This window comes from Nuphar pumila, chromosome 3 (assembly GCF_984573655.1).
Source record: "Nuphar pumila chromosome 3, dmNupPumi1.hap1.1, whole genome shotgun sequence".
NCBI classification, from domain to species: domain Eukaryota; kingdom Viridiplantae; phylum Streptophyta; class Magnoliopsida; order Nymphaeales; family Nymphaeaceae; genus Nuphar; species Nuphar pumila.
In genome coordinates, this window is record NC_143251.1 from 28591167 (window position 1) to 28610236 (window position 19070).

Consider the following 19070-nt stretch of genomic DNA (forward strand, 5'->3'; position numbering starts at 1 on the left):
AGATATTTCTCTTCCCAGAAAATTAGGGTAGATTTTAAACTCTATAATTCCCGTTTGGGAAAACGCAATCGCGTGATTATGAGGCCAGTTTTACAAACAAAATCGGTCCATCTGAGTCATTCGATTGCCAAACAAGAGTTGGTCTATAACCGTCCATCTGAAACTGCCAAGCCGAGCCGAGCCGATCATCTCAGCCCTTCTGACAGGGAGCCGAGCCGACACCATCGTCGTCATCAATCGTAACCCGACACGCGTCCCCTCACACGGCTCCATCGTGGGGGCCACGGCTCGGGGCGCGCTAATCATCATTAAGGGGCCCTTAATCCTGAAGTTAGGGCCACCCCACAGATTATTCCGGGCAGTTAAACACCGATAGGATTGGGAAACCCCAGTCCGTACTCTGACAAAGACCGACGGTGCAGGGCCCACGCAGTCACGTGCTCCCTCACATCCGCCGTACATCTACCCGCCATCGAGATGGACGGTCGGAGTTCCATATGTACTTGTTTCATCGGACGGTCCCAGAGGAGTTTGCTGACACTGCACTCACGCACTCTTCTATCTCTCTCGCTTCAGAGTGCAGTATAAAAGGACGGAGCGTACAGGAGAGAGAGAGAGAGAGAGAAGGAAGGAGGGAAAAAAAATTCTTTTTTGTAATTTTTTTTTTAAATATTTTTGGCTCCCAGAGAGAGAAAGAGAGAAATGGAGTAAATTCCTTCTTTTCCTCTTCCTCCTGGAATTCAACGATGAACCAGAGAGAAAAAGAGGGAGCCAGCTCTCTTGCTCGTTTTCTTTTGGACCCTTGCTTTCCGCTTTTCGTATGAAGTTTCTGGTGAATCTGAGTGGCTTTTTGGAGCTTCGAAAGCGATGATGAGGGAGGGGAGTATCGTCCGAAGATTCGCGGCGGAGTTCGTGTTTCCGGACGAGTTCTCGTTTGGATCTCGCCTGACCGGAGCGTCGCTTCCTTCCGCTGGAAGCTTCCTTCTTCTCTAGGGTTTAAGATTTTGTCTTTCTTCTCCTTCTTCGTCGTCGCCGTCTATTTCTCTTTGAATTATGAGAGGGAGGTTCGGCTGAGGGCGGATTACGAGGGGACCCGGCGGTGAATCGGTTCGCAGTGCTGCTTTTACTGCTATCTCTTGATATTTGATGCCGATTTCCAGCTAGAGTTTCGAATTTCCGAGCATCGGCGGCGGAGATCGTGATCTTTGGAGAGTTCTCTTTCGTTATAGCACATTTTCTGGTGTGATTTCTCGAGAGGTATACACTGTGAACGCCGGAGATCAGGGATCAAGTTTCTGTGTGCTTCCGCTGATTTGGAGGGTTCGATTTCTTGGTTTTAGGGGCGGAAATTGCGATTTGAGGAGCGTTTGTGGTACGATTTTTACGAATAGGGAGCTCGTTCTGTAGAATCTGGGAATGCTGGCTAATTTTATGAGATTTGCGACTTGAGCGCGTGAAAACTGGGAAGCCGGAGAGTTTGGGACCTGCTGGGCTTGATTCAGAGTGGAGGTCCTGGTGGTTCATGAGTTTTTCTTGCGAAAATGAAGCTTTCGACCTCTGGCATAAGTCACCCGTCACCTGAAGGTATTTTCATTGCAATTCGGACGAAAAAGCGGCCGTTTTTCTTCCTTTTGTATCTTTTGCTACAAATTTTCACTTCAATTTCCCGGAAAACCTCGCTATTTTTGTTTCATATATTTTGAAAATTTCTCCATTCTCCATGAATGGATCTCCTTTGGTTAAGAGAACGAAGGCGTATTCTATCATAATTTGTTCCTGCCAGAAAAAAAGTGCACCATCAACGAATCCACGAGTAATTATTTGTAAAATGACATCTTGTAATATTGAATTTCTTCTTTACCCCTCCTCTTTTGCTTCCTAAAGCACTTAACCAAGTTCATTCTTTCTTTATGTATTGTGGAAATTAATCTTTAATGTGAAAAAAAAACTCTACGGAAACAGAGATAAATGATAGTTTTTCCTTCCTTTTCTTTTGTGAAAGGGCTGGAATTCGTTATTGTAGGATAAAACAGGGACATAAAAGCAGGGTGACAAGGTATCGCGTAACAAATACATTGTAATTGGTCAACATGCTAGAATGATGCCGATTTTGGGGTCTTGATCCCCAACATCGTCTGTCTGACCCTGGCATTCATTAGGCCCCACTGAACAGGCGATCCACGACGATAACTTTTTTATGAATTGTGGAAGCGTGAATACTTGTTGATATTGCTTTGGTGCCTGCCTGTTAAGGTTCCTGAATGAGAGAGGATTCCGGTGCTAAAAATCACGGTTGGTGATTTGGGGTTGCCAATATGGAGATGGTGGGAATTGTTGGTATTGGTTTTCTGCTTATTCGTCGAGTAAATTTTCTTCAGTTTTTCTCCTGGGGTGGCCTACATACCAAAATGAATTGCTGCAGTGTGAAGCACGGTATCATTTTTCCATGGTCGGTGAGGCCCAGATAGATACATGACGGATAAGATGAGGATTCACTTCCTAAGGTCATGATAGATATAGCAGGGGCCTACATGCCCATGACAGTAACGTGTTCCTTTTGAAGTGATATAAAAAACGTATTCTGGGGGGGTGAAACCCACTATATTCCGGGAACTAATGTGCAAAGCACATAAAAGCTATCCATGTGAGATAACAGATAAACAGGCACGTGGATTACACATGTTTCATAAGAAAGGTATGCCAGTTTGAATGTGATAGTTGGAATGATGAGTGTGTGTTTGATTGTTCGGATCTTAAACTTGTATTTGAGATGTGTGGACTAGAGGTGCACGTATCCATGATTGGATCTTCTGTTGGAATTCCTATGGGTATATGCTATGTCCCCTAGTTTTCCTAAAAAAAAAGAAAAAGAAGCTACACCATCTATTTGATTTGGCACACCAAATTTCAACCCTCAATAGCCTGTTCATCTTACTGATACTGATAATACTTTTGTGGACTGTTTCAATGCTCTTCCTACGGATGCCCTAGTTACCAACTGAATTGGCCTTTTGCTTTTCCAAAGATATTTTGCCCTTTTGTTGCCAAAATGATCTAATGCAACGGTTTGCACCCTAGTCTGCTAGATATGCTTTGACTCATGGCTGATTGTAAAGTGATGGTTTGCTTAATATATCTTGTTTTTCTTAAGGTTGTTTCTGGCTTAAATATAAGGATATTTCAGTGGTTCATTGGTTGTCACTGATCAATGATATCTCGGTTGTTGGGAAATAGGGTGAGGTATGTAGCACTGATTTTGTTTCTCTGGCTTTAGTCAGTTGTGCAGCTTGTTTTCGATCTTTAAATGTTGATGTCACCATTAGGCTTAAACTGGGTACGGTTCACATAGTCCTTTTGCCCTGGAAGAAGTTCATTTTGGGCAATTGAACATGTTTATGAGAATGGTTTCAAAAGTCACCTCGACTGTACACTTTTCTTTGAACTCTTGCATTATGCTTTTCAATATTATTATAATCTAATTAAGAGTTTGTGAAGTACTATTGATTTTACTTATAATGAATGTTTCCGCTATCTCAGTGAAACTTCCTGTTTTAGTTACTCTCATCCCCATCTTAGGCACTGGAAATAGTCTGGTGTTAGTTATCTGGGTCACTGTATGTGTGAATCTTGCAATCAACTAAATCAACTGGGATTCCTTCTTGAGAACATTTTTTGATGGATTAAATTTCTGATAGGTGGCTTTCATTTGGTTTGAAACAAATTTCATGTTCTGGTTTTCCTCTTTAACTTCTCTGGAACTAGTTGTATGGTATTATATCTAGATAAATAGCTGTTAATGCATATTTACCATTTCTCTTTTGCAGTTTTACAATGTGAATCTTTTCTGGATGTACAGGTGAAAAGAAATGTTTGAATTCAGAGCTTTGGCATGCATGTGCTGGACCTCTTGTCTGCTTACCTGCAGTAGGGAGCCGAGTCGTGTACTTCCCTCAGGGTCACAGCGAGCAGGTTATGGTTAACTGTTTGATGCTGATGTTTTATTCATTTGCTGGTTCGTGTTTAATGCTTAACTTAGCTGAATTTACTCTCAGGATAATGAATCATAAGTATTTCATCCTCTACATGGGTAACTTTAATTTCCTTATGATTGGTGTTGTTGTGATACGTTCTGCTTTCAGATTGCTATATCAACTAACAAGGAAGTGACGGATCATGTTCCTAATTATCCCAGCCTGCCTCCACAACTTATTTGTCAGCTTCATGATGTCACCATGCATGTGAGTTCTCTGTTCTTTTGACTGGTTTCTAGTTCCCGCAAGATGGGTCATTACAACTGATTGCCTGTGAAATTTCAGGCAGATGTAGAAACTGATGAAGTCTATGCACAAATGACCTTGCAACCTCTAAGTCCAGTAACACTCATGCCTTCATTGCAATATTTGCTTGTAACTCACATATGAGTTTCGTTGATGTTAGGATTACATCAATTTGTTTACGTGTACTTCTCTTTCTTGCAGCAAGAGCAGAAGGATGCATATCTACCTTCTGAAATGGGAGTTCCTAGCAAACAGCCAACCAATTATTTCTGCAAGACTTTGACAGCCAGTGATACTAGCACCCATGGAGGATTTTCAGTCCCTCGACGTGCAGCTGAAAAGGTTTTCCCTCCATTGGTATGCTTTACTTCTCTGGTCCTATTATATGGAATGGCTAGATGTTTCTATATGGAATGAATTGTTAAGTTATGGGGAACTTACAAGTTTTTTGGATTTGCTTGCAGGATTTTTCTCTGCAACCACCAGCCCAGGAGCTTATTGCAAGGGATCTTCATGATGTTGAATGGAAATTTAAGCACATTTTTCGAGGTATTACAACATTATATGAATTGCGGCTGCCTTTGATTTTGGCTGGATATTGCACTGCCTTTTCCATTACGTGCTTAAAAGATGTATCACCTTGATGGAGTTACGTGTGCTTCTACATTTGTTGCTGTTGTTGTTCAGCATGCTGTTTTTTTAGTAAAGACTATTGGTCAAAACTATCATCATTGCCAAATTAATACAGCTGTACTGTGTTTGAAATCCATTGCCAAACTCACTTTGCAATCACCATGCAGGACAGCCTAAGCGGCATCTTCTAACAACAGGTTGGAGTGTGTTTGTGAGTGCTAAAAGACTTGTTGCTGGTGATTCTGTTATTTTTATATGGTATGCTTCACATTGTTTTTGCTCTTCATGTAGAAATCATGTCCTAGGTTAAACCTTGTGCTTTTTCAGGAATGAAAAAAATCAACTTCTCTTGGGGATCCGAAGAGCTGCACGACCACAAACTGTCATGCCTTCTTCTGTTTTATCAAGTGATAGCATGCATATAGGGCTTCTTGCTGCTGCTGCTCATGCAGCTGCAACGAACAGCCGTTTCACCGTTTTTTACAACCCAAGGTGGCAACTGCTTTGTTGGATTATATGATATGGATTATTTTCTTTGAAGTTATCTACTATCACTTAGTCTGAATTCATCTTTGACAGGGCAAGCCCATCTGAATTTGTCATACCATTAGCCAAGTATATTAAAGCTGTCTTTCACACTCGTGTATCGGTGGGAATGCGGTTTCGGATGCTATTTGAGACAGAGGAATCAAGTGTCCGGAGGTAGTGTTAGTTGATGTGCAGCTTAACCAAGCATATTTTTGACATTTGGTAGTGATAATATTGTCCATATTGGAAGACATATTTCATTGCTTTAACTGCTAAACTTTCATTGGTGTTCTGTTTATATATCCTTTTCCAAATATTTTATTTTCTTTGCAAAACTGATTCCTTGTTCATCATGCTTGATCTAGGTACATGGGTACAATTACCAGCATTTCTGATTGGGATCCAGTTCGTTGGCCAAATTCACATTGGCGATCTGTCAAGGTGTCTGATCCCAAGTCTTTTAGCTCATCTTGAATATGCATGCATATGTATGTCTATGCACACACTACATGTAGTCTTTGTAATGTTGCACTAGTTATGGAATTGGGCATTCATTGAGCAATTTCCCTGAATTGTGGGTTATTTTTATTAAACTTCAAATGAGCACAATATCGTCAACATTGTTCATTGAAATTAAGCTCTATGAGGAATGCAGACAAATTTGGACTTTCGGGCTCCCTATCTTTTTTGTGTCCTCTTTCAACATGTTTCATCAATGCAATTGTTATGTCTGTCATCCCTTGTATGAATATTTCACATCCTAATCTTCTCTATGAAGCCCTCTAAATGATTCTTCAAAAGCCTAATTTTGATTTCCCAATTTTTGACTTAGTTTTTCGAGTTAGCATTGACTATATGGGGAATATGCCTTCTCCTGATTAACGTGAGAGCAACATTGCTTGACCTCAAGAAACTTATATGAACATTGCTGTAATATTGGGGGCAAGTGGTTTGCAATGTTGAAAAAATATTTTTTTTTATCTAGGGCTTGGGCTTCCTGTATTGGAGGAAGTCTATGAAGGGAATATGAACCATCATGACTAACTAAAGGAACCATGATTATCCCAATTGATGCTGTTGATTGTTAAAAAAATACTATATTCTTCTTTATATTTTCCTTGATAATTGTGATATCCTTCCATTGCTTGATATTATTGGGGGCTATTGAAGTTAAGTTTCATGGTTTCTTTGATGTCATGTTCCTCAAACTATCATATAAAGCAAGATCAAAAGCTGAAATCATCTTGATTCATTTTTGAACATCTTTGCGACACCATCTCTTGTGATGAGTAGTTGGAGGATTTGCAGATATTTCAAGTTTAGCTGGAACAATAATGGGCAGCAGGCATAGTCACCTATATTGTTCAAGGTAATTTCGTGCTGAGGGTTTTTCTTGGAAAAATCTTGGGAGTTTTAAAAATTTAAAAGTATAAAAAATATAAAAATAATAATATAAGAAAATAATAGGTTTTGTATAATTTTTCTTGTGAAAATATAAGGAAATAGGTTTGAGAAGTTTCCCAAATGAAAAAGAAATAAAAAATACAAACCAGGCTTAAAATATATAAAAATAAGTTTTTTTTTCAAAAATGTCACAAAAATATCATGATAATATTAATACCACAATATTTTGATTTCTAGCAGTATATTGAAAATATCACAATATTTTGACGATATTGTCGGCTTACCTTAAATTGCTGATAATATCACAATATTTTCAAAATATTGGCCATATCGGTGACTATGGCAGCATGTCATGTGCCAAATTGGTTATGAAGTTTGTAGCAGCCATTACCAAAGATGTGGCAAATTGGTTATAAGTTTGTAGCAATGATGTAAGAACCATCTTTAACTTAATCAATGAGAGAAAGGTCGATAACAAGGGTGGGCTATGAGTTCAATTTCTCATGAGAAGCTCAAACTTGGTTCACTGAAAGTCAACTTGATCCCTCTTATTTAATAAATAACCTGAGCTTGAGCTCAATCTAGTGCTTTAGTTAAACAAGCTTGTGCCTGAGTCAGGCTAATTAAGAGCTTGGTTAGCCTGTTTGGTATTTTATTAATATATATATAAAATATATGCCTGTGTATATGAATATTTTGATTCCAAGAAAAACTTCATTGTAGTGGTGGCGATCTCTTCCTTTGAAACGAGGTGAATTGTTCAAATCATATCTACTTGATTTTTTTCCTTTAGTGAATGGCTTGGCTTGAAATTAATGCTATCTAGAGTTTCATTATGGGAAGTTAACTCAAAAAGAGGTTTTACTTAAGCCTGACATTGCTTGTTTATATTTCAAATGGCAGGTTGGATGGGATGAGTCTACTGCAGGTGTGCGGCAGCCTAGAGTTTCATTATGGGAAATTGAGCCCTTGACAACATTTCCCATGTACCCATCATTGTTTCCTCTCAGACTTAAGCGCCCTTGGCTTCCTGAAATGCCATCTCTTAATGGTACTTGCATGTTTTATCATTACATTTTTTGCATGATCATTGCCTCTGATTTGCTTGAAGTGATCTGGTAAAGTGTCTTGGTTTGTTGTGCTCTGCTTTAGCTTAGTGGGATGGCTTGAAGTAATCTGGTAAAGTACATTGTTTTTTGTGCTCCTCTAGCTTAGTGGGATGGCTTTTGGTATTATGTACTTATTTACAAGAACACACTCAATATTTTGGCTGTTTGCAAATGCATGCTGAGTCTTTGGGATTTTATGTGTTTGTTGCCTTGCCTTTGATGCATTATAACATAAGAGGCATCACTCAATATCTGTTTACTTAGCTCCAGCCAATGATAGGTAGTTAAGGCAAAGGACTGCTTTACCACTCACCTCATTCTCCCTCCAATCTCTAGCTTTCTATTGAGTGGTAGGAATATAATCTATGGATAATAACCACCCTGCTAATCTTGTTGTGGGATGTGATCTAGCACTCCATTTATCCATCCTAAGGAGTGATTGCACCAAAAGTTCCATTTGAGACATATAACAAGACTTGACAAAGAACTTTCCATGACAACTATTTTAACGACCTCAACTAACCCTCGTAAAAATAGTGATTTTTTTAAAACAATTATGTAAACTCACCCAAGGATCCGGGGCATTACAAATTTAATATACCAAACTACAAACCAAACTGAGCATTGAATCAACTAAAGAAATAAATCAAACTTTATTAATTTATCAAAAAGTCGAAAAGGGTCCAAGAACATAAAAATCGACTATGTCTAATCAAGCCATCCTGTCAGAACTCAGAACATCAGTCATAACTCTCGTAGTCTCCAGCCAGTTAGTTTAGGACATCACTGAGCATATGTGCCTGAAAAACAGTTTTAAGAAAACGGGTAAAAATCGAAGTCCTCATACAAAATTCTTCTAAAAATCCAAACAGTAAAGAAAATAACATAAACAAATTCATGCATAAATTTTCGAGGAATATTAGAAGCAATAACTTACCACAACTACTTTACCATCCAAGCATTCAATCAAATAGCATGCAGAAACAAGTATTATGCAAAGCCAAATATGCATAAATGCATGAACTAATGATGAATAATAAAATATACATGATTTAATGCACATGCATGAATAACTTATTAAGTTATTTATCAGAGTTGCTTTTGCATGCATGTCACTATTAAATGCATACAAATTTAATTTTCACTTTTCCTTAAACTCGCGAATACTCAAAACAAGCACAAATTCTCGTAGTTCAAGTTAGGTTCTCAATTGTAACTTAACACGCAATTTGTATTTTATTACTGGGTTCCACACTTGTTCCTCGACCGATATCTGTAATCCTCACTTTCCATCGGAACATTAGAAATTTTCAACCATTAACACCACTTTCTTGGTATACCAAAACTACAACTGAGTCAACAACACTACCCCTAGGCAAAGTGGCTGAAATCTCTCTAAATCCGTGGCCAAGAGGTGAACCACTATATCGGGTTCAGGGGCACAATCACATACAAAGTTTTAGTATATATAAAAATATGGTTATACATATATTAATAAGCTTATATATTAAATATATTATAAAAAATATCATATAATGTGTGTGTGTGTGTATATATATATATATATATATATATATATATATATATATATATATATATATATATATCAGAAGGAATGCGATGTATACATAATTTCACACTGGAGTTGCTATGCCCCACATGACATTTAAATCTATACAATCCTTAATTGGTTGGTCCAATTGGGTGATTTTTTTTCGTTGAATGAGGGATATTATTATCTAGCTTTTAGTTTATTATAATTGGGAATGGGGGTTGTGCTATTCCAAGCAAAGGTTTTATGAAAGGCTTGGTTGGGAGTGTTGTTTCATGGCCTAATGCAATTAGCTGGTGATGAGGAAAGGGGGGTGGATGACACATTTGGGTTCTGCTTGTTGTGGGCTGACTAGTTAGAGGTTTCGTCGTGATTAAAGGGAGGATGGCAAGATTGGTGAGGCTATTGTTGAGTTGGGAAGATATTGCAAGAGCCTTATGGTGGATGAGGGGCGTTTTGCTGGCTTGTTGGGCAATTAGCACATTTTGGCAAATGTGGAGGGTGTTAGGTAGATAGAACTAGTCTCCTTGACCTTCTATATTGGCCAGACAACAAGAAGGGGTTATTGTTAAAATGTATATATAAAAAACTATATATGTATGTATATCTATGTATATGTATTTATGTACATACATATAAATATATATTTTATGCATTTTTCTTTTCTTTCTTTTCTTTTTCCTTTTTTGTTGGACTTGGTCAACCTAAGTTGACTAAGGTCCCAACAGATAGATTCCTAGCTGTACCAGTTGGACTAGATCCAACGGCTAGAAATCTAGCCGTTAGGAGGTCCCTCTCTCTCATTCCTTTGGCTTCTTTAGCCCTCTCTTCTCTCCCTCTTGTGTATTATATAAATAAGGGTCTTCCCCCTTTGTAAAGATATGCTTCTTGCATATTGTGTTTTAATAAAAATATTATTTTTTATATATTCTTTGTGTGCCCTTGGTGACTGTTGTGATTGTGCTCTTTGTAGCATTTGTGATTGTGCCCTTAGTGGCATTTGTGCTTGTGCACTTTGGACTTGTTGGTGGACACTTTGTTCGTGCTTGAAGGTGTCTTACCTGTCTTTACCTTCTATGTTGGCCAGACAACAAGAAGAGGTTATAATAGTGAGGGTTGAGGTTAAAGGTGCAAACCAGCCATTGGACACAGTGCTTGGGTTTTGAGGTGAGTGGAGCTCTTGACTGTCTAGGAATATACTGCAGTTAGTTTGCTAAATGGATGTTGGTGCTGATGGAGGATGAGACATAGCCTTTACTCCAAACATTTCGATGGAAGCTGTAGGGAGTTGAAATGAAGGTGTTATTAGTCATTCACATAAATACACTCTGTAAACCTGGTTCAAACACACAACCATAGAAATTAGGTAGAAGCAGAGAGAGAGAGAGAGAGAGAGAGAGAGAGAGAGAGAGAGAGAGAGAGAGAGAGAGAGAGAGAGAGAGAGAGAGAGAGAGAGAGTTCTATCTTCTTGATTGGTGAGGGAGAACCCAATAATATGTATTTTACTCATCTTCATTAGGATTACTCACAAACAATCCACACATTTGATTTTACAAAATTCCATAATGGGCATCTCCTGATTATATACAGATGATTAATGTTACAAAAGTGCTATTGTTTTAACTTGAATGGCTTAAAACCCATTCTATCTAGGGCTGCATACATGCTGAGCCTGGGCTGGTTGAGCTCCACTTGCTTAAAAAAACTGTAAGCTCAATCTCCGCTGGGTCAAACTTGAGCAGGCTTGAGTGAGGCCCCCTTGAGCCAAGCCATTTGCAGTTATTAAAAAAAAACTTGTTCTATGCTTTTGAGGGAACCACATTCCAGTTGCCACATCTTATGTAGTGGAAGAACATGTTATTGCTAAAGTAGGACTTATATTTTGCTTTTGTGCAACAGAGTAAAGCTCTGTACAGATATATTGAGCTTAATTGGGCTTAATGATCTTAATCAAGCCCACTTGCTTAATCAAGCTGGGGCCGTTCATATGCTTGAGCCTGGGATTGGTGCTTTTCAGATAATGATGTCTTGCCCTTGACAACACTTTGATGAAAATATCTGCTATTTGACATTCTGACTTCGAAAATTAGACTTTCACTTCTTCTGATTCAATTCTCTCTAAGTGATGATCAATTTGGAAATGCTTTAAGCTGTCATGCAATACAAGATTTGATGCTAATGCTTGTGTGCTTCTATTATTGCAATATTCAATGAAGTAATGTATTTTCATTTCCAATATATTCATTAAGCCTCATATCATATCTAATATTATTTCAGAAATGAAACTAACAAGAGCTATCCTCCTGTTTGGATCACTTTTTAAATTGCTCATTGCTATTTATACTTATTTTAAATAGCAAGTTTTGGTGTTTGGATCTTTTACTTTTATTTTCTTAATTTTTTTATAAATTTCACCCCTTTTTTCAAAAATAAGGGGAGACCTTTTTTTTGTTTTTTTCTTCTATTCTACCCCATTATCCCCATCCACCACTTCTCCATTATCACCCATCACCACTACCACCATCATCACTCACCATTAACACCATCATCATCACCATTGCCATCACCACCATCACCATTACCACCACATCCACTACCTAAACGAGAACTAAAGTATGAGTGTAGCACAAACACAATCATGCACTGAACACGACTTTTAGTGTGGTTCGGATCTGAATGATCCTACGTCCACGATCCTTCACCTCAATGTTTTTTCTTGGTAAGGGTAAATCTCCATTAATGTATATATATAACATACTGGTGGCCAAGAACAATGATCTATAAGAAATCATGTTTTTGGAGAGTCCCATTGGGATGCTTCTTTATGTGAGAGTCCCATAGTTTCTTCCTTGACACAATCTTGGTCTTGGATTCCTTTCTTGGACTCCTTGGATTCCTAGATGGAGAGGACTTCTTGTTGAGTGTGATCTACTTCAATCTTATCGGTACCGGATATGGACCTGGATATTGGATCCAGATATGACACTCTAACATCCTCCCACAAACGCAACGGTCTGGGACAGACGTCGAGTTTGGATTGTAAAAATTGAAACTGCAGCACTGAAAGTGCTTTGATGAGGACATCTACAATTTGATTTGATGAAGGAATGTGCGACCCCCTGAGTCAGCCTTAGGCAACGTGGACCCGAATGAAGTGAATGTCAATTTCAATGTGTTTGCTACGACTGTGAAGAATGGGGGTTCACAGCTAGGTAGGTGGCAGAAACATTGTCGCACAAGAGAGTAGGCAGTGAGTAGATCGGAATGCCAAGTTTATGAAACTGGGCATGAACCCAGGAAATTTCAGCCACTGCATTTGCAACTGCTTTGTATTAGGCCTCTTTGCTGGAACAGGCAACCACATGTTGCTTCTTTGAGCTCCACGAGATGATGTTGGGACCAAGAAACACGATGTATCTAGAAGTGGATTTTCTATCAATAGGGGAACCAACCCAATCAGCGTCGAAAAAAACAGAGAGACAGAGGTGGACGGTCTGATTAGAAGGCCATAATAAACAGTATCCTTGAGATATCGCAGAATTCGTTTCACTGCATTCCAACTGATGGTTGATGCATGTATTGGCTTACCGAGAAGACAAGGTCAGGATGAGTAAAAGTCACATATTGCAGTGCACCCACCACACTGTGATAGAGAGTGAGATCATGAAATGATGGGTCGTCTGATGTTAACCATGCAAAAGGAGACATAAGGGTACCGATCGTTTTGGCCCCAAACATGGATGTCCAAAACATATTTGCACTGTGAGAGAAGGCCATTTATGTTGTGAGTGACTTCAATGCCTACAAAATAATGTAGAGGCCCAAGGTCCTTTAAATCCAGACTCTTGACTTAGGCATGGAATTAAGGACCGAACAAAAGTAGTAGAGCTGCTTGTAACGAAAATGTCATCAACATATATTAGGATATAAACAATTAAATTAGGTTTGCATAAAATAAAGAGAGAGGTATCTGTCTGAGATTCAATAAAACCATTGCACACAAGGGCGTTGCTTAGATGTTGGTACCCCACCTGAGGTGCTTGTTTGAGGGCATAGAGAGCTCGTTAGAGCTTACACACATGGTGATGTAAGCAGTAATCTCGAAATCCTGGTGGTTGTTCTATATAAACATCCTCATTAATAGAACCATGGAGAAAGGAATCGTGAATGTCCAGTTGGTGAACATGCCAACATTGACCGAGAATAGTAGGAGTTTTGATGACAAGGCTAAAAGTTTCAAAATAATCAATGCTCTCTTCATGATAAAAGCTCTTGGCTACAAGACGGGCTTTATACTGCTCAAGGGAGCCATCAACCTGCCTTTTAATATGATAGATCTAGTTACATCCAATCAAGTTCTGGGATGGATTAGGAGGGACAAGCGTCCAAGTCTCATTCTTAAACAGTGCAGAGAACTCAGTCTGCATAGCATCACACCAATGCGACTGGGCTTGAGTTTGTTTAAAGGCAGTGGGTTCTATGTTGGTGAACAATTCAGTGAGAAGGGCAATGAGTAAGGGGTGCTTGGTTGCTTGAAAAAGCCAGGGCTTAAGCGTGTCATCCTACTCATGGGTAACCATGTAATGAGTTTGAGGAGTAGGGTCAGGTATGATAGGTGTGGGTGAGAGGTTGGACCCCACGACAAATAGAGGGTCAGGGTAACTAGAAGAGGCGGAGGATATGGGTGATGTACTAGAAGGATGGGTATTATCGGTGGACTCTGGACAGACAGGTGGGACGATAATGGGTAAAAGGGGGGGGGGGGGCTATAGGTGTGGGGTCCGTTGTGTAACGACCTTAACTCATACCCCTTGAAAATACAGATTTTTTTTTTAAACCATTGCGGAAACATTTTCAGAGACCCGGGGTCTTTACAGTTCCACTCTCCATTGGATAACCAACCAACCACAATGGATCTTACATTTATTATCCATACCATAACAAATCAAAATTTTATTAATTAAGTAAGAAATAGTAGTCTCGAGACAATTGCATAAAAAGAATTAGAGTGCATGAACAATTAAATCTAAAGGAAAAGTAAAGAAAAATAGTCACGCTGTCCATTTGTGAAGCTGACTAACAAACGTGTAACACTCGTAGCTCTCTCAGAAGCGAGTCACCTCACTGATCTCCTGCGGTTGCGAAAAAACACAGAAGTAGGGTGTCAGAAATTCGAGGAATTCTGCATACAAATCCTTCTAATGAACCGAATGAGTATAAAGAATACCGATAAAAATTCATGCAATAACTTAGAGGGATACAATTATGATAAATTCATAATTCAATTAAGCATTCATGCAATACAGAATAAATATTAAGCATGAGGGAACAACATTATGTATTCAACAACATTTAACAGTTAAGGGAATAGGTAAACATGCATGATCTAATGCATAACAGGACAATGCATGGCTTCAGTGTAATGCATGAGTAAATTATTTCCTCTTATTAAAATTTTCTTTTCATATACATGTCTCTATTAAATGCACATAATTTAAGTTTATCTTTTAATTACCATTGCTCGCGGATATACCAAACGGGTAAAATCTCGATGTCAAGTTAGGTTCTCAGGGTAGCTTAACACACAGTTTGAATTTTATTACTGGATTTCCAACTTAGCCCTCGACCAAAACAATCTTCAGAACATTAGATTATCCATCTAATGTCGGGGACATCAAGGACCATCCATCTACAAGTGCTACTTTTATTGGTATACCAAAACAACAGCTGTGTCTGCACACCACCCCTAGGCAAAGTGACGGAAACTCTCTAAAACCGTGGTCAGGAGAAAGAACTTCAATATCGGGTTCATGGGTAATCAATAAAGCACACGAAGTTTTTGTATCCTCGTGATCCTAAAAAACCGAAACTTTAAGATTCTTGTTCTTTCGACGAGAGATCTCAAAACGTATATTACACTGTTCTTTTATTTTTTATTTGATTATTATTATCCCATTTCTTTAATTTGCAATTCAACATGCAAACAAAGGCAAAAACTTGCATATTTTTCTGCGAGAACCATCACGGGACCACCACCCTCAAAAAAGCATAGAACAGTGCAATACAGTGCAATAACGTTAATGTGCTTTTGCGATGCATTTAAAACAGATAAAGAGGGGGCAAACCAAAGCTCAAGGCCCACCAGGCTCACGATGATCCATTTCGATCATAGATGCACCATATGCAAAAACCGAAACAACATGCCATATATAAGATAAATTATATGCCTTCCAAATGCACATTCATATACGCAACTCTTTAGCTATGCACATGGCACAAAAATATTCATAAGCATGCCTTATTTCATTTCATATGCTAGTGACAAATGCAAGCTTTCATTTATTGCTCATTCTTTAAATCAACTGCACACTTTCCTTCGTTACGCATACTCATGTCAATTACATACTTGCATTGCATACACATATTCACATTAAGGCACATTTATACTTGTCAATGAATGCTTCCGTTTTGAATATGCATAATTTCATCAAGTGTATGCATAACTGTCAATGAAATGTTTTTTTTTGAATATGCATTTACCTGTATATGCATGTTTTCATTAGGTTTGCACATGACTGTCAATGCATATTTTCATCAAGTTTGCACTTACCTGTCAATGCATGCTTTCATTAATAAATCATTTTAATTAAAACATAGGAATGCTCATGCCATCATTTAAATGCAACAACTATAAACTTCACATATGCACATGTATGTGCAGCAACTCTGACATAACCCTTTAATTAAGCATGATGTATTACTGTGCAAGCATACCGACTTTCTTTTTTATACCTTTACACGCATACAATTGATCCCAATTTTGAGTATTACATATGGAAAATTAAATCACAACATAGTTTTTTTTTGTGCAAATCTGTCCAAACTGAGCCCAGCCGACCCAGTCGGCTGGGACTCGACCTCAGCCCAGCCAACCAGCTGATTGAGCCCGTTCTGGGCCAGCTGCCCAGCTGACAAGGAGTTTGCTGGGGCCCAAGTGATACAGAAAAAAAATCACTTCTGTTATGCGTCCCCCTTTTTTTTTGAAAGCTGCCCGGGCCGAGCCCCACTCGGCTGGGTTCAGCAAAGTCGTCTGGCCTGGCAAGCCAGGCCAGCTGAACCCAGTTCAGCCAAGCCCGACAGGCCGGCCAACACTTGAAGTGGGCCTGCACACAGCCAACTGTCAGTTGTCTGGGGCCTAAATAAAAAACTATTTTTTTTCTTTTTTCCGTGTTGTTTTGACCTGGGCCGGCTCAGTCGAGCTACTCGGCTGAGCCCTGTGGCTCGGCAGGCCCTGCCAGGCCTGGCAGACCTGTCAAAACAGTGACAGGTCTGGCCCCGGCTCGGCCAGACTATGAGGTCCCAAAAAAATTCTTATGGGTCCTCTAATGGCCTGATTGCTTCAAATTTAAAACTATGCATGAACTATGCATACCAATCTGGATGAAAAACATGAGTGCATCAATCAGATGTGTACATGCATGCATCTATGGATTATTGGCCCAAACACGCAAATTTAATATGATCACATTCACATATGACAATAATTCAACGATGCATATTTATTCAGTGTCTTCCATAAATACACCATTACATATACGATTCTCTGTAAAATACATGCATACAATATGATTTCAACTCATATTTGCATGCATTTACACCGCCCATATCAAAATCCACCATTGGAAATCGATATCTACTAAAGGGGTTCCTAAAAGAACCCCTCCCACCATGAATAAAAATTCTGTTATACAGGTACATAATTTTTATTTCATAAAAAGGGTAAAATATACAAAATACAGCCATGGAGGACGATCCATGGATCATCCTCCATGTGATCTTTAAGAAACACATACTCTACAGATTTTCCAAACAAAATATTGCATAGAATCGAATCAGTATTCTATTTCTCACTTGGATTCAAAAGAGGAGACCCGTACCTTTTTTTTTTTTTTTGAAATTCAAGATTGAGATGAAAAGGGCGTTGGACGATTGGAGAAGAAGGTGAACCCTTCTTCTTTTCTTCTTCTCTTTTCCTTCTCCTTCTTCCTTCCTCTCTTTCTTCTTCCCTCTTTTTTTTGATATAAAGAGAGTGAGAGGGGGGTGACGCCCCCCCCCCCCCCCCCCCCGCCCCTCCAGCCCTTTCTAAAAGGGCTAGAGAGTTCCCAATATGAGAACTCTCCCAAGTTTCCAAACTTGTTTTAAATTTTTTTCCTTTGTTGATTTTTTTTCTAAAACTTCCCAACTCTTTTAAAACTCTTTCTTAATACTTCTTAAGTAAGAATAAAGACTCTTTTAAGAAGTCCTACTCAGCCCTAAAATAAAAATTCAGAATTAACATAATTTATTTATTTATTTATTTATTAAATATTAATTAATTAAAAATTATCTAAAGGCTCCCAAAATAACCCAGAAGGCTTCTTAACCTTATTAAACTCCAAATTAAAGCTTTTTATTGAATTAAAAGTTAGAAAAACGTTGGGCTTGGATTTGGATCTGGATCCAAAATCCAAACCCATACTCAAAACAAAAATGGATCAAGATCTATAATAATTCGGATCATATGCATCGAATCCAACCCGATCCAGTCTCAATTTTTGAAAAAGCGATTTTCGGGCCAATCGGAACTCGAATTTAGGAAAGTAACATACCGTTGTGCTCGGCATTTCGAGATGAATCCAATGACATATTACACTACTATCAAATTTCAAATTTCACCTGAAAATAACCCGAATTTTGCTTGAATTTAAAAGTCGAATTTAAAACTCTTTCTTACCCTTTGATTGGCTCGCCTCGACCTAATCGATGAGACCTGGGTCAAGCCCAAACTCAAAGACATCAGTCTAAAAATCGAGCCTCAAACAATTTTCCTCCTAGACAGCCAAATTTTTGACAAAAATCAAATTTAATTAAGTGTAAAAATACGCGATATTACACGTTGAGGGTGGCATCCAATTAGTTTGGAAAGGAAAATAGCTTTCATAAAAAATAACATGACGAGAGACGATGACTTTTTGGTTAGAGGGATTTAGTCATAGATATCCATGGTGATTAGGACTGTAGCCAAGGAAAATACGACGAGAAGACTTGAAATCTAACTTATGTGCCCGGTGAGGTTTAAGGTACGGGTAACACATGCATTCAAATTTTTTTACAAAAGTGTAATTGGGTTTTGGTCAAAAAGATTTTTCATGGGAGACTGGTGGCGAAGGTTGGGGGTAGGTAGATGGTTAATCAAGTATACTTCTGTAGAGAAGGCATAGGGCTAAAACTGGGTCGGAACATAGGTGTGAGCCATAAGGGAGAGATCGGTTTTGACAATGTGTCGATGGTTCCGCTAAGCTGATCCATTTTGTTCTTGTGTGTGAACATGAAATCCGATCGCCAATCCCAAAAATCTTATGGAACAAATCTAGGGCTGTGAATATTTGCTTTCTTTTAGTGCATCTAATGGTTAATAGAAGTCTCTGCTTATTTGATGAGGGAGTGAAAGATTTTGCCACGAGATACAAAGATTATTGGGAGTCTTAACACCAAGTTCAATGATCGTGCCACTAATACTGCTTATTT

General features: G+C 38.7%; 1 protein-coding gene across 1 annotated transcript in view; it reads left to right on the top strand.

The window, feature by feature from the left end:
• Positions 1-611: 611 nt before the first annotated feature.
• The window catches only part of LOC149842429 (auxin response factor 12-like), a 29565-nt gene continuing 11106 nt past the window's right edge, over positions 612-19070 (top strand). Inside the window, 11 exon segments of the mRNA XM_089999151.1 lie at positions 612-1584; positions 3857-3969; positions 4140-4238; positions 4317-4373; positions 4479-4634; positions 4742-4826; positions 5078-5168; positions 5238-5402; positions 5490-5612; positions 5804-5879; positions 7746-7893. Of these exon segments, the coding sequence (XP_089855277.1) occupies positions 1542-1584; positions 3857-3969; positions 4140-4238; positions 4317-4373; positions 4479-4634; positions 4742-4826; positions 5078-5168; positions 5238-5402; positions 5490-5612; positions 5804-5879; positions 7746-7893 (1156 nt within the window). The 5' untranslated portion in view covers positions 612-1541.